This window comes from Elaeis guineensis, chromosome 1, assembly GCF_000442705.2.
Source record: "Elaeis guineensis isolate ETL-2024a chromosome 1, EG11, whole genome shotgun sequence".
In the NCBI taxonomy this organism is placed as follows: Eukaryota; Viridiplantae; Streptophyta; class Magnoliopsida; order Arecales; family Arecaceae; genus Elaeis; species Elaeis guineensis.
Window position 1 is genome coordinate 149,372,710 of NC_025993.2, and position 16,076 is coordinate 149,388,785.

A 16,076-nucleotide genomic window follows, 5' to 3' on the forward strand; every position below is an offset into this window, starting at 1 on the left:
ATAGAACAAAATGTCGGCCGAACTTTCATTGTCGACAAGAATGCGGTGGACGTCGTAATTTGCTATATTCAAGGAAACTACAACCGCGTCGTTATGAGGGAATTGGACTCCCTGAGCATCTTCTTCAGTAAAGGTTATGGGCTCCTCAATCTTTTGTCGCTTGGGGGGTACGGCCAGTACGTTGGTTGCTTCCTGCCGGGATCCTCCCGAGATGGTGTTGGCAAAATCCGTCGGAGGCCGATTGTCCGACCGCTCCATGCCGGCGACCGTTGTCGGAGGATGTGGGGCTTGGGAAACCAGAGGCGAGATCGGAGCCTGAGATCTAGCCGCGGAAGCCGTGGGTCACCGTGTGGAGGCTTCGCGAGAAGGCATCGGGCGAGGATCCAGTGGGGGAAGGAGGAGTGGATGTCGGAGAAGATGACCAGAGGTGGTCCCATTGAGCGCTCTTTTAAGAACAAGGGTACTGTGAAGGTTCAGCCCTCCTTCTAGCGCCAATCCTGTTGGTGCAAAAATCCGTCTGCGTCGGAGAGGCTAGAGTCGAGGGAGTCGCGGTCACTGCCGGGACTTGCAAAAGAAGTCTAAACCGGAGGTGGAGTTGCTCCGACAAGACCCTCCGACGCTCAAGTCAGTTCTCTGCCTCAACAAGAATGGAGTGCTCGAACGGAAATTTTAGCAGAGTTTCTAGGTAAAAAAGAGAGCTTAGAGAATAACATATCTGGGGTCCCCTTTTATAGACGGGGGGAGCAGCGGATTGATAGCGACTATTTATGATCGCCTCATCGTGGGCTGTATGGGGCTAGAAGGAATTTATCATGAAGAGTAATGGGGTGGAGTCGTGGCTGTCACCATGGCTCGCCACGTGGAATCAGTTGCGGGGAGTGGAGCGGCATCCATTATCGTGACTCGTCAGGGAGTGGTGGAACCGCACAGGATCCACCGCAGGGAGTGGAGCAGAATTGTGGCCGTTACTGCGGCCTGCCAGGGAGTAATGGAGCCGCGTAGGATCCGCTGCAGGGAGTGGAGCAGAGTCGTGGCCGTTACTACGCCCTGCCAGGGGGTCCAGACTTGTCGGCTGAAGTTCGGTTGGAGTCTGATTTCCACGGAAGCCCGGATGGGGATCATTTGTCGAGGAACCTCGGCCGAGACCTTCAGCAGGAATTCAGGGCGAAAGTCCGGCTCCCGTGGGAGCCCGGATAAATCCTACCTGTAGCTGGAGTCGGAGGCGAAGTCCGGCTCTCGTAGGAGCTCGGATGAGGTCTTCCTGCAGTCGGAGTTGGGGACGAAGTCCGACTCCCGTAGGAGTCCGGACGAAGTTTGTCTGCAGTTGGAGTTGGAGACGGAGTCCGGCTTCCGTAGGAGTTCGGATGAAGTTTACCTGCAGTTGAAATTGGAGACGGAGTCCGGCTCCCGTAGGAGTTTGGATGAAGTTTACCTGCAGTAGAAGTTGGAGACGGAGTCCGACTCTCGTAGGAGTCCGGACGAAGTTGACCTGTAGTTGAAGTTGGAGACGGAGTTCGGCTCCCGTAGGAGTCCGGACGAAGTTTGCCTGCAGCCGAAGTTGGAGACGGAGTCCGGATCCCGTAGGAGTCCGGACGAAGTTTGCCTGCAACCGAAGTTGGAGACGGAGTCCGGCTCTCATAGGAGTCCGAACGAAGTTTGCCTGCAGCCAAAGTTGGGGACGAAGTCCGGCCCCCGTAGGAGTCCGGACGAAGTTTGCCTGCAGCCGAAGTTGGAGACGGAGTCCGGACGAAGTTTGCCTGCAACCGAAGTTGGAGACGGAGTCCGGCTCCCGTAGGAGTCCGGACGAAGTTTGCCTGCAGCGAAGTTGGGGACGAAGTCCGACCCTCGTAGGAGTTCGGACGAAGTTTTTCTGTAGAATCCCCGAGGGGTCACTCCTGACATGAACTTCGGCTGGGGGTTTTACACCCAATAATTAATATCTAAAATATATTAATTTTTAATAGAAAAGATCTTATTTTTTTTTTATTTAATCTCATATTCTAAAAATATCGAAATCGACCTTGGATCAGAGCATCTATAATGGTGTCGACCGCCTTGCCGGTTGACGCGTAGAAATGGACACCGTTTTGTATGGACATCGGTGGGTCAGTGTCATGCTGCAAGGAGCTTGTACCGGTGCTTGGTAGTTGCGTGAGTGGGAGAGAAGTCTTGGTCTTCACCGGAAGGGATTGGTTTTGTCGTGTTGCTACCGGCTTGTGTTTGGGCTGGTCTTTCCGTCCACTTGGCTTGGGGGCAGGTAGTCGGGTTCTTGGGGTCTTTTCGTCTCACACAGAGTGTCCCTGGCTAGGCTCCAAGTCAATGCGACGAATTCTGGAGGGATCCGAGTAGGAGATTGTTAGGGTGCGTGTGGAGTCCATTAATTTTATGAATCATAGAGGAATATTGATGCTTACCATTAGAGACGAGACAAACGAATCTATTGAAAAAAGAGGTCTTCTGGCCACTAAACTTTGACTAAAGAACTAAAGACGAGGTTCCCCCTACTTGCGTGAAGTGATTTTAAATTGATTGATGGTGCAAGAACATCCTCATGGTGCTGTTTGGACGGTAACCCTTCTTTTCTTTCGAGAAACAATTTGGGTAAAATGAAGAGAGTGCTAGTATGATTTCGAGCTTATTATGGCTGGCGGTAGATAAATTTATGACGTGAAGGTAGAGTTGAGAGTGGAATGAGAGGTTATACATATATACATAGATACATATAAGCAAATACGATGCACGCATAGCTGACGACCGGGCAGCGAACTTTGGTGGCGTCTTGGAAGTAACCACAACAGGAAATTTTTGGGACCCTGGATTTTGTTGATATTTTATTCATTAATGTATCCACTGAGCTCACTAAAAGATGCGGACGTTGAATTTGATGGCTGTCGTTGTTCTCTTGATCAAGAAGCAAAATAAAAAGAAAAGGGTAATTGGAGAACTTTGAAAATTCTAAGTCAATGCCTCACCTTTCTAGAGGGTTTTGTGTTGAGACTTAAGCTTAAGATGGGTATAATAATGAAATAAATGGTAAAAATAATAATAATAATAAATCTTGGTTTAGAAGAATATTCATGAGCATTTTCATCATTTAACTAGTATGCCCTGGACTGTCTTTTACTTGCTTGATGATTGAAGGGCATTTGTTCCGATCAATGTTCGCAAGGTTAGAGTTCAATCTGAAATAATGTCATTTTTTTTATATTTCTAATAAAAATGGATTTAGCTGATTTGATCCAATCAAACTCTATTTAGATTAGGTTTGGGATGAAAAATTTTTAATTTAAGGTGGAACCAAACTAAATTGTTTAGCTTAAAACTAAACCACAAAAATTCATGTTTAATTTATGAGTTAGAGGGTAGAGTTTTAACCAAATTTGGTTGGGTTGGACTGCATCATGATATTGGTGTGAAATTTTAAGAGTAGCAGGTTTCATCTAATATCAATTGCATGTTTTAAAAAGAAAAAAGAGTCTCCATAATCATAAGAGTCATGTGAGGTTGATTTTGATTGGTCAAGTGGAGTAGGTTATGGTTAGCCGGGTTAGGTTGGTTTGGAAATTGACCAAATTAAATCACGCCCAACCCATATCCATCCTAATTTTATTGTTTCGAACTAATTGTCAGTCAGTTCATGCTAGTTTTACTCTCTCTCCCGGGAAGCACAGAGGACAACAAATGTGTCATTTTGGATTATCATCGTTCTTAATAACATCAGCATTCATATGTCATCAGAAACTATCATCGGCTATTAATATAAAATATCTAAAGCATCAAAGAGATAACTGATTATGTAAATTATATAAGGTTTAAATAACGTAATCTAGAAGGTGTTTGGTCACAATTGGTCAAGAGAGTTTTTTTTTTTTGGTAAATGAGTACTGCTCATTAATGTAGCTGAACAGTCAAGCATACACAGGTCAAGAGAGCAAAAGGAAAAATCCAAAGCATGCACCAGGTAGACTCCAAGTGGCATGGTGGCTACGGCTGCAAATATATAGTTGAGCTATCTCTTAGTCAGACAAAATCCAATTGAAATCCAATGGAACGCAAAATATAGACCCCTTAAAATTAGATGTAGGCTTGGAACGACTTGGTTCGCTACGTCACTAATCTGAGTGTTATGGATTCTATTCATTTTTTGACTAAATCAGGTTCATATTAACTTAGAATGGTTCAGAAATCCAGAGCCTGACCAAAATCCTAGGTTAATATATATCTGCAACTCGCCCATAAGGTACATGGATCAGATAAGGGTCCAAACTTCGGGCTTGAAATGGTGCTGGGGGCCTTTGGGCGCGTGTCAAGGTGAACGGGCATAACATGGTTTCTAGACCCAAAGTACTAGGATGAAATGATGAAGAGATTAGAACTTGAAGGGATGTTCCTTTCTTGCTACAGATGTAGGTCATGAATTATATTTAGTAGATAATTAATTATCTCAGTGACTAGCTAGCATGACAAGACAAAGAAAATCAAAAGTTGAAAGATACATCCAGAAGGATGCTAAGAAGGTATTGCAAATTTATGTCTATTGCTAATGTGTAATGGCTTGTGTGGCTTTTGGATTATTTCTTTGCTTCAAATATGTGAATTCAGTAAAGGAAATTAACTAAAGAATGCCTTGAAAAAAAATTGTTTTTTCTGTTTGCCAAATGGAGCAAGAGGTTCAATTAAAAGAAGTTGGAAAAAGATATTTTTAGTTTCGTTAGCATGCTAGGAGTTAATATGAACAGGGTGCATTTAAGTATGGTAAGGACAAGAGGAGTTTCGAAGATCTTGAACCAAAACAGTTCCATATACTTGCTTTGATTTGTTTCAAGAGCCTTTGACTATCCTTTTCTTTTTCTAATTTTTAATTAGGTGGAATTAATTTTGATGCAAACTTGATATTTGGGCTGCTAAAAACACGGTTTACCTACGGGTTTCCAGCAGTAAATAGTTTAGCTAAACCAGGATGTTGGAGTAGCTTAGATCTCATGTTTATAATAATTAGATTAAATTTGATAAATAACATGGTCCCATGGTCTAGTGGTTAGGACATTGGACTCTGAATCCAGTAACCCGAGTTCAAATCTCGGTGGGACCTTCTTCTTCTTTTTTGTTTTTTTTTGGTCATTTTGGATGGAGTGAAAGGCATGTCCCGAGTATTTGACCTGGGTGATTATTAACCATAACAAACAACAAAACAAAATGATTAGAGTCATTTGCTTTTATTCTAAAACAACAAATTTTTTCAAACTACGCTATCAATAAATATGCATTCATTTAACCACCTAGTCAGATGGCATCACCCACAAGAGGATGGGAGTTTGATTCTAATTGGAGGGAGAGTCATTGCACAGTCAAGTCATACTTGAATTGTGTCATGGTTAGTTAACCTTTAAGCATTCCTAGTTAATTTTCTGTTCTTGTTCTATTCTAGTTGGACAAAAATGAACTTGAATTTGAGTTAGAATGATATGGTGTTTTACATAGAATTGGAGTCCTAGATGAAGTAGGCCTACCTGGGTTACGGTACCAAATGGTGCTTATTAGTCTAGGTTGGATTTTTGTCCTCATTATCGTTAGGTTTTTCTGGTTTAAAAGGAGTCTTGGCCTCTGTGTTGGACTGCGGGCGACCTGGAAAAATAGAGAGCTTTCGCCTTGTATGCATGATGTTAGGAGTTAAGAGTCCTAGTAGATTCAAGTTACATGCTATATAAAAGTATTAAGTGCTACGCTATTAGAAGTTGGTATGTGTAGATTTTATATTTGGAGAGTCATGATAGGCGTCCTCATAGTGGAGCGGCATCCATTGTTGAGTCTTGGGGAGGGAGAGCAGCTACAAGTCATTTTTGGGATCGAAGCGGAAAACTTTGATCTGGCTTTTACTATTAGACAGGGTGTAGATTTTCTACATGATGGCAGAGTTACGTGGAATATTTTATATGGTATCCGAGTTGAGTTTTTTTTTTTTTTTTTTTTTTCAAAGCAACTGTTTTGAGCGACGTAGATTTATTGCATTTGTAATTATAGAGTTTCTCGTAATTTGTTATGCCCAATGATTAGTATATTTGGACTCTATGTCACACCTCGAATCCAACATTCGGGTCGGATACGTGATGGCCGCACACTTTTTAGAACAAGCTCTAAAGAATATGTAAGATCTAAAATAATTTATTACCACCTCAACATCCATAATGTTTAATTTCAATCATAATTAGTAAAACTTATATAATTACAAATTAAATTCCTTCAATCCTCTGATCAGATATCAATGACACTCTATTTATGCATCCGTCCACTTGCAAATCTATATCATAGTCAATCATGAGCATCCTGTAACTCTGAGAAGAAAAAGAGAAATGGAGGAGTATGAGCTTTGCAGCCCGATAAGAATCCCATATATCACACCAATATAATAATATAATCTGAAAATAAAGATAAGCAATAAAACATAAAATCTCATGTTCAATATCCAGAATAGTGCAAATATCCATAAACTATCTGTTTTGTCAAAAGAGATGCATCATCATATATTAACGGATGAAACACATTTATTCAGCATTAGTTTCATGTCTTGTCTTCTATTTCTCTTTCATAATCATATGATCTTTAACTTTTTTTCTTTCTGGCTTTGGACTAACTAAGACTATACTTCAGTCTCCATTCGATCAAATTTTCACTCATAAGCCTTTTAAGGCTGTCTCAAGCATAAGCTCCTGACGGGCTGTCCCAAGTATGAGCTCTTGGCCGGCTAATCTATATATAAGCCCATGAGGGCTGTCCCAAGTATAAGCTCCTGACGGACTGTCCAGGCATGAGCTTCTGACCGATTGATCCACGTATAAGTCCATGGGGGCTGTCCCAGACATGAGCTCCTGGCCAACTGATCCACGTATAAGCCTATCCCAGGCATAAGCTCTTAGCAGGTTGTCTCAGGCATAAGCTCCTGACGAGCTGTTCCATATGACGAGGCTAGTCCAAACAATATCTCTGTTTTTTATTTTCATAAAATTATAATACATTGATTTCATTAATCAATTTTAATTTGCAGTGTAATCAAAATAAATATATCATACCTATATAATCATGCCATCAATCACTGATACATATATATTGACATAACATACTCATGCTTAAAAGTCGCATAAGCAAATAATGATGTCTCAGGCATAGTAAAATCATCGATCATGAATTCAACGATGTAAAATCAATGATACAATACCAACGATAAAATAATGTACAGAGATTCTTACATCTATCGGTGATCGATCTAAATACAGAATCAACAAACTCTTTGATTTATGAATTTCGAAAACAAGATATTCTGCTTAATATCTTATCCAGACAGTCGCATCTCTACGTGACCATGATCAAACATAAAAATCATATATTGAGAAATTACAGATAAACGATCCTAATAATATAAATCTAGGACCTCTTCTAGGATTAATCAAGATTGAAATTTGTCTAAGTATCTGGACCCTCCATTGGTCCATAAGACTTCTAGAGAGAGAAAACTCATAAAAAGAAAAAAAAATTTAGAGAGAGAAGTAGAGAAAGAAAGTGGAGAGAGAATCTTCGTATCTTTCAGATGAGGCAATCATGATCAAGATTATCAGAGGTCATATCAGGGTGATTCAATATGAATTAACTATAATCAAATGCTATAAATTTTGAATAAGGATCGGATTGAGATCCAACCTACTGCATAAATTTCGAAGCGATTTTAGGTCATCTTATTTTTATCTCAAATTTGTCCTAGGATCTGTGATGCAATTAGAGAAAGAAAGAGAGAGAATAGAAAGATCCTAGAGAGACAAAATCCATAAAGAGAGATAAAAAGTCTAGAGAGAGAAAATAAAGAGAGAATCTATAGAGAAAAAGTGGAGAGAGAAGGTAGAGAGAGAGAAGAAAGAGAGAGAACTCTCTCTCATTTTCTTCTCTTCTTTTTTTTTCTTTTCTTTTCTTTTTTTTTGTTTTCCTTTTTCTTCTTTTTCTTTTTCTTTTCTTTTTTTTTTCTTCTTCTTCTCTTTTTCCCATTTTCTTCTTTCTTTTATCTTCTCTCTCTCTTTTCCTGGCCAAACATAGGAGGGACACGAGAGGGGAAGAGGGTGGCTTGTGCTCCGATGAGATGCTGCGGCACGGCCGAAAGTCTGGCAGTGGTGATCGACGATGATGGGGTAAGAAATGGCCGACGGTATGGTTCGGTCGGTGAGAAATAAAGAAAAGATCGAAAAAACAAGGGACCACCCCCATTTCCTTAAATTTCTCTGGACATTGGCCAATCACCGACGGCCATGACCTTCGGAGAAGATAGGTAGAGAGGTGGGGATCCAAACCTAAGAGTGAGACGTCGCAAATGACGGCACCGGTGGTCGAAAAAGAGAGGAAGATGACCCGACCGAACATAGCAAAATAGGGCCTTATGGTTTTGTGGGTTTCCCGACGAACCCGACGACCGATGAGGGTGGACAAAGCCATGGGAAGGAGGGGAAGGAAGAGAGGAAGGAGGGTCGGGGCTTATCTTTCGACTCCGATGAGGTCTCCGACGAAAATTTAAGATGAACACGATGAGAACAACCACAGCTTCAATGAAAAAAATTAAGAAAAATAAGAAGAGAAATCTGGTGCTCATCCTGGCTAGCCATGGAGGAGGGAAAGGTGATTTTATAGAGGTCTTCCTAGGATTCCTAGTGGCCCCAGGAGTCCTTCTCCTGATCGGGCACAGGGAAGAAGAAGAAGACTCCAACGGGAGTCTTCTTCTAGATTTTTTTTTTCATATGGACTTTGATGGTTTGGGCTTGGTCCAGGGCCCAAATGGGCCGAATATTACACCCTATTTATAGTTTATTGTAGGGATGCAATTGAGTTGAACCGAGTTGAGTGACTGAAAACTCAAACTTGATTCGACTCAAAATACTCGATCTGATATTCGATTTGCAATCGACCGAAGCTTAATATCCCAAGCTCCAACTCGGCTCGATAAAAAATAGTCAAAATTCGTAATCGACTCGACTCGATTCGAATATCAGCTGAATCATATTTGAATTTTAAATTGAATCTTAATTTACTAATAATATATATATTAATATATATTGTAAATAAAATTAATATTATTAATATATATATAAATTCAAATAAGCTTACGAGCTTTCGAGCCAAATATCTTGCTACTCGAGCTCGATCAAAAAACTATTCAAACTACTCGAGCTCGATAATAACCAACTCAAGTCGAGCTCGAATAGCTCGCAAGCGACTGAATTCATTTTCACCTCTAGTTCATTGTGTCTTTAAGGAAGCGAATCTTATCCATTGAGATTTTTATTGATAAACTATTATTTCCTACAATCGGAAAGTTAGGCAACACCAATTATTCTTATTAGAGTTCTTACATCAAGTCATATTCATTTAAGCAAGATTCTATGGGGTATGTCAATTGGTCAGAGATGCCACTTGATACACTAGTAATGGTAAGGCAAGGGAAAAAGTAAAGAACTAATGTATCTATATCTTGGATAGCTAATGTATAAGCCTCATTTGCACGCTTTGGCTTCTCATTGGTCTTACCGGATCAACCATAGTATCTGTCATCCCTATAACCGTCAATCTGGTTGGGATTACCATCCAACTAGCCCTTGAAGTTTGCAAAAAATTGAAAAACAACCGTTACTTTTCTCGAGTTTGAAAAACTGAAGTTAAGGCATCCCGGAATTAGAGAGGATATTGGAAGGATATTAGAGAGGATATATATATATATATATATATATATATATATATATATATATATATATATATATATATATATATATTAGGAGATTAAGGTTCGAGCTCGATCTCGAGCTTGAGTATAGCTCGGTTGATATTCGAATCGAGTCGATCACAAATTTTGTTTATTTTTCATCAAGTCGAGCTCAAGTTTGAGATATTAAGGCATGATCGATCTCGAGTCAAGTTTTAAGTTTGAATATTTAAGTCGAATCAAGTCGAGCTTTCAGCTACTTGACTCGACTCAGCTCAATTACACTTCTAGATTGGATAGCATCTTGTACCCGGTTCATCACGTAGAAACTACGTTATGGGAGTTTTCGATAGATCTTTCTATTTTATTATTGGATATTTTATTTGCTGATTCTAATTTTTTATTGATGTATTTATTCTTATGTGGTTTAATTTTTTCAATTTATCCAAAAAAAAAAAAAAAAGGTAGGGAGCTTTCCTCCTATATACATGGTGGTTTAGGAGTTGAGTCCTTGCAGATTCATGTTATGTGCTAAATAAAAGCAAGTTGCTATGCTAGTAGATGTGTGTTGGTTTTACATTTGGAGACTTGATAGGAAGCATCCCTAGTCGAGTCTTGGGGAAACAGCACATGTGAGCCGTTCTTGGGATACAAGTCGAGAACTTCGGTCCGGCTTCTACTATTAGGTAGCGTACAGATTTCCACGTGCAAGGGGTGGTATAAGGTAAAAAATTGCGAACTAGACCTGGTCCACTTAATAATTTCCAGAAAAAGCGTTCATTTCACTTAGCAATCATCCGCTGAACCTTCTTTGATTAAGATTCTCTCCATTCTGGTCTGCGCTCGACCATCTGATCGTGGGATGGTTATGATGACTCGTGAGCTACACCATCATACTTGGAGACCAAGATTGAGAGAATCCTGTCTCGACTTCTTTTGATAGTTATCTCCACATATTATTTCACTTGCATTGAGATATGTTGCTCCAACTTTAATGTCTCCCTGTATCGTTATCATAGCCATCATCTATCAATCAACCAAAACTATGAGCATTCATGGCATTGATAGACATCCATAGGGATCACTGTCGTGCCTGAACATGTTCAAAACAAATCAAAATCCCACAACTAAACAAAGATAACAACATTGTTCCCAAAAAATACAAAGAAAGAAAGATAACCACAGAAAGAATGGCGGTTCAACCAGAGCCACCTCTCAATATAATCCATCCAAAAACAAATTACTCAGTCCCCGGATTTCCACAGCCTGTAAATATAATCCAAAAACAAATTACTCATGCTTGATGGTAAGATGGTTACAACCCACAGGAAAGAATGTAACCCAGCCTTAGATGGAGGCCAGGAAGAATGGCTTCAATGAGTTCAACGAGCCCCAAGGGGGCCAATTAGCTAAGTTTTGGGTCGGTTTGCCTAGCGGCAAGGTGGGGGGATTTGGGTCCCGCTGTAGCTTGCTTTGACGTTCATGCACGAGGCAGTGGCCGGAAGCTGGCCAACGTACTTGAGGTTGACGTCTTGGAGATTGACGTTCTTGCATGGCACTCCTCTGCTGCACCTGAGGGTCACCGCCACCGGAGTCGTCGACGTCCCTCTTATGTTCCGGAAGAAGATGTCACTCAGAATCACCCCAGATGGTGCCTGCATTCAATCACATACACTCATTGCTATTGTTTTTGTGTGTTGATTTTAATTTATTTTTCTTAGGGTGAACGTTAGGAAAGATTTAGCTAAACTCACTGCTCATATTAGTTTATGTTCTTCTGGCTTAAGATAGGAAACAGCACCAAATCTAAAGTAGGGCAATGTCATAATAGGATTGCATCAGAATGTTCTTGTTAGAGTTCACTGGTAAAGTTTATTCATTGATGATGACTTTGTGCTCTGTCAGAGACCTAAGAACCAGTCCCACCTAATTCAGGATAGAGGAATCAGGGAACACTGGCAGAGGGCTTCTCATATTATTGTGTGCACCAAAAACTTGCCTATGAGTTTCATCTACACGATAAATTAAAACTAAATATCACCAAGAGTTATGAGAACTAAACTACCCTTGCATTGTAGCTTGAGATGCTTTAGCGAGTCTAGGATTTTTGTTTAGTTAGTTATGTCTTTTTTGAAGGAAGACAAAATTGTAGAGGCATCACCAGTTATTCAAAGAAATGATTTGAGAATTATTAAGATCAGAACATCCGAGGAGCACCTCCTTAGATTTGAAGCTAAAAACTCCTCCAAATGGAGGGTTGCAACCATTCAGTTGAGCCTAATTTGCAAGCTTGAGTGAGTTGAGCTAGCTTGTCTTATTTTCTGGTTTCTACTTGTTACCCGAGTTTGGTCGCAGATTTAATTTGGGCTTCCAAACCAAGCTCAAACATAAAACTAGGTAAAATGAACTAGAGAACTAGGGCATGCTTTGTTTTGGTCATGATTGATTTAGTACTTTGCACAATTTTATTGTCAAACTAAGTAATGCCTTCTTCTGTAGCAGGGAAAGATAAGTAGAGCCTATTCACAGGAGAAACCACAGCGGACCATCTCCTCCAAGCCCTGGCCAAGTTTTGTTGTTTAAATGCATGCATTATCAAGCTCTAAGCACTATATGCGGAAAAAATATTATATGAGCCCCTCATATTTTTGCATGACATGATTGTGTTAGCTTGCTTACATCTGATGCACAAGAGCTGTAGGGGCAGTACATCTGGTCAATGATGATGGGATTTGCAACACTGTTCATGACAATGTTCTCAAAGGTCATGTTAACAGCCTTACTGGTTCCTGGAGAGTTCTCCCATGTCTTGATCCTTACACCGTTTGAAGTCCCGGCAAGGGTGCTATCTTTGATGACGAGTCCTCGGACGTCCCCTTCATTATGATATCTTCCTAAACTCCCAATGCTGCAATGACCATATAAAATGAAACTGCATCAGCAATATTAGCAGCAGCTGTGGCAGCACAATTTAGCTCATTTAGCAGTTCTAGACCTTACTTGGGCCACATCTAACCCATAAAAGTCCGGACAACAAAAAAAAGGAGGTACCCTAGTACACGAGGCTCCTACCATTGTGGGGTCCGGTGAGGGTCAAATAGAAGTGCATGACATCGGTCTAAATTTTAAACCCAAGATTAATCCAAGGATCTGTTCTCATTTGGATTGGATCAAAAATTTCAATCAGAACATAATAATATTGTAGCAGGAGAACTTCAAGAGGACTGACCTGATCCCATGCCCTGGTCCACAACTGATGCCACTCAGTAATACTTCTGAGTTACTATGTCCAATGGAGATACAATCATCACCAGTTCCGATCACCGAGTTATATATAGTTACGCCTGTGCTCCGTTCAATGTGAATTCCGTCGGTGTTGGGGCTGTTTGAAGGGGCGGTGATCTGGATATTTTTGCCCCAGAAGTTCTTGCAGCCAACCAGAGCTATATGGAAGAACTTGCTATTCAAGGATTTGATGTTCTGTACCAGAGTGTTTGATGTGGCAACGAACTTGACCGACTGAAATGCTCAAGATAATCACCAAAATGACGATTAAGCATGTTTAGATGATGAGCTGAATAGCAAATTTGGACTATAGAGCTTCTACAGTTTTTACAACATCTGTGATCTTAATGATGCTGGCCATTATGAGTATTGATAGCTAGCTGCTATAACTTCATGCTACAATGCTTGTCTTAGAAAAATACTTCACCCTAAAATGCAGAGGGCAAGTGTTACATCTAAAAGACAACGGCTGGACAAATTTTGCTACTGCAGTTTGGGTAGCAACATGAAAGTACTACTCTAGTCTAGAATATTCATTAATCTAAGCCTATATAGAGTTATTCATTCTTCCTTGATGCGGGCAAAAGAAAATCTGGCGCTGCCATTATTCCACTGTGAAACTTTTGGTGAAGTAGCTACTAGCTGGGAAATACTAATTGCCTTATGCAGTGAGCTAGTTTTAAAGCTCTAAAATGCACCAGTATGTGATTGGCTTGATTTCATACATTATTTCTACTTTTGTGCAAAATTGTCAAATTAGAAAGGACGTGTACGTGGTAACTATATATGCTCGAGTTGCAAGTATTAGATCTACCGTAGAGAGGATAAAGGATAAATGAGGCTTGAGAGTTTACAGTGGGGAGGACTTTGCAATGTTTATTTGTAGGGCACTTGTTATAGGGCCATGATACAGCTCCTTGGCCATCGAAAGTCCCTCCTCCGGTCAATATCAACTTATCCACCCATGCAAATTCCACCCAATCGTCACCTGTGACATACTGGCTCAAATCTGTTGTTGCCTTCAAGTATCCCTGTATGCACCACACAATGCTCAACCAAAATTAAGAGCCAAAAAATAATTGGAGATTAAATTGCTCGGTTATCACTATGCTAATCAAACTATCAGCAAATTTATAAAGATGCATTAAGTTGTTGGGCAATCAGGCAAGCTAAAGTAGATATGATCCGCTTCTGAAGTCTTAATGTGATCATCATATGCCAACAAGATTTAATCAGACATAGCACCAAATGTTCCATCATTTTTGAATTCACTAATCTTAATCAAGTTCTAATATGTGACTTGCCTTCATATTCACTGTAAGGGAGTGAACATTTTTGCAAGGACCAGCAAACTTAGTAGGGCCAATAAGATAAGTTCCTGCAGGTATGTGAAGCTTGACCACACCAACTGCTGCGCATGCTGCCTTCCATGCGGCCATGAATGCCTGAGTTGGATGGAGGTAAAAACAAAGAGAAGAAGGCACAATTAGAACCACCATATTTACACTCCATGAGCTCATAGCTCGATGAGAAGTTGTTCTGAGTCGTACCTTAGCTAATTGATTAAAAGCCAGCTTACCCATCACCAACAAGGAAACAATTAGCACAGCAAGAACAAATCCTAGTTTTAAACATTGCTACCTTGCTTTTGATGTTCTAAGACTACCTTTGATGCAATGTTTCTCACTTTAGAATTAAGGACAGTATATTTTCTCCAAACAAAAAGTTTTGAAGCATTGTAGTTTATTAAAAAAGCCATTATGTCTTTAAAACAAAAATAAATGACAACAACCGTAACATTTGGAAGATAGATTTCTATGTGATGATCGGTTTTTGAAGTCCATTCAATAGATGGCTGAGATCACATTATCTTCTCGTTATGTTGGATCATGAAGGAAGGTTCAGCTTCAATTTAAATTGGCCTCCTGGCATGCAGAACAAAATACTTCCAAAAAGAATCAAGCAAAAGAAAAACTTAAACGTTAGTTATTTTAATTTTGTTATTAAAAAAAAAAAAAGGATGAGAGAAGAGTTGAAGGGAGAAGAAAAGAAAGAGTAAAAAACATGGATCATGATCGAATCATAACTCAGAAACAACAATTGTATTAAAATCAAAGAATAAAAGATCTACCAAGCACATATTGCGAGAAAATACTATAGAAAAGCAGATGAGACAAAGTCATGCAACCAAATCAATCCGAAAAACCAAACATAAGCAAGTTTATTAACAAACTCATTACAGTTAAACATTAATGATTCTAGCAATTTTCTTTTTTTTTGTTTCTTTAGAGTGAGAGAGAGAGAGAGAGAAGCAGACAGGATTTAGACCTTGCTATCGTCAGTAATGCCATTGGCTCGGGCACCATAATCTAGAACGTTGAAGTTCCAGTAGCTTAATGATTTCTGGGTTTCAGCATTGCCAATGGAGTAACAACATACCAACGAAAGCAAGAATAAAAGCTTCATCTATTTGTGTTGCTGCTTCCTTGCTCTCTTTCTTTATTTTTCTTTTTCCTTTCCTTTTAAATGAGTTGTGGGCTTAAACATAGGGAAGGGATGGGTCCCGGTTTGAGTTTTTTCAACTACCATAACTTCCTCCTTTCCCCACTTCCGTAGACTGTTTCCAATCGCTTGTTGAGGCATCTGTCCTATTTTAGCACATGGATCTCCTACCACACACGTTAAGAGAGTCCTTTGATTGATTGACCGGTGTTTTCGCTATTGCAGTCCACTTGGATATGTATGTCTGGGAATGAATGAAAGAAACCAATTGCTTAATTTGTAAAGTTAAACAAGATCAATGATGCAAGTGAGAGGTGATGGGATGGCTTTGTTGAGCCATGGGGGACCAAAGTTGCACTGCTCTAGGAATCATGAAATCTTGAGACCTACATTCTAAACTTTGATTCATAAATTTGGGAGAAGTTTCCCGTCAACCACCGTCATTGTAAATGTAATACTATAATACATGTTTGATAAAAGCTGGTGGAAGAATCTTTCTTCCTACATTTGTTATTCAAAAATAAAATAAAATAAATTTGGAGGAAGTTTTTTACTTCAT

The 16,076-nt window shown here is 39.9% G+C and overlaps 1 protein-coding gene and 1 non-coding gene across 3 annotated transcripts; one reads left to right on the plus strand and one right to left on the minus strand.

The window, feature by feature from the left end:
- The first annotated feature begins 5,020 nt into the window (after nucleotides 1-5,020).
- Nucleotides 5,021-5,092, plus strand: TRNAQ-CUG (transfer RNA glutamine (anticodon CUG)). The gene has a single exon. It is a non-coding gene; the product is annotated as a tRNA-Gln (tRNA).
- A 5,766-nt stretch (nucleotides 5,093-10,858) lies between these two features.
- Nucleotides 10,859-15,527, minus strand: LOC140851608 (exopolygalacturonase-like). 2 transcript variants are annotated; one of them, XM_073243540.1, is made up of 7 exons: nucleotides 15,344-15,527; nucleotides 14,320-14,460; nucleotides 13,870-14,046; nucleotides 12,960-13,249; nucleotides 12,410-12,638; nucleotides 12,225-12,291; nucleotides 11,895-12,089 (listed from the first exon to the last, which is right to left on the minus strand). In XM_073243540.1, exons 1-6 carry the CDS (start codon nucleotides 15,479-15,481, stop codon nucleotides 12,250-12,252), a joined length of 1,017 nt encoding a protein of 338 aa, XP_073099641.1. In that variant the 5' UTR covers nucleotides 15,482-15,527; the 3' UTR covers nucleotides 11,895-12,089; nucleotides 12,225-12,249. The 2 variants fall into 2 exon arrangements, with proteins under 2 accessions (XP_073099637.1, XP_073099641.1); XM_073243536.1 differs by lacking the exons at nucleotides 11,895-12,089; nucleotides 12,225-12,291 and adding an exon at nucleotides 10,859-11,385.
- Between the last annotated feature and the right edge of the window lie 549 nt (nucleotides 15,528-16,076).

Coding starts and splice junctions, on each gene's coding strand:
- LOC140851608 (XM_073243536.1), bottom strand. CDS start 15,481: ATGAAGCTTTTATTCTTGCTTTCGTTGGTATGTTGTTACTCCATTGGC. Junction 14,461..15,343: donor GCATTACTGACGATAGCAAG/GTCTAAATCCTG, acceptor CATCCAACTCAG/GCATTCATGGCCGCATGGAA. Junction 14,047..14,319: donor CCCTTACAGTGAATATGAAG/GCAAGTCACATA, acceptor TGGTGCATACAG/GGATACTTGAAGGCAACAAC.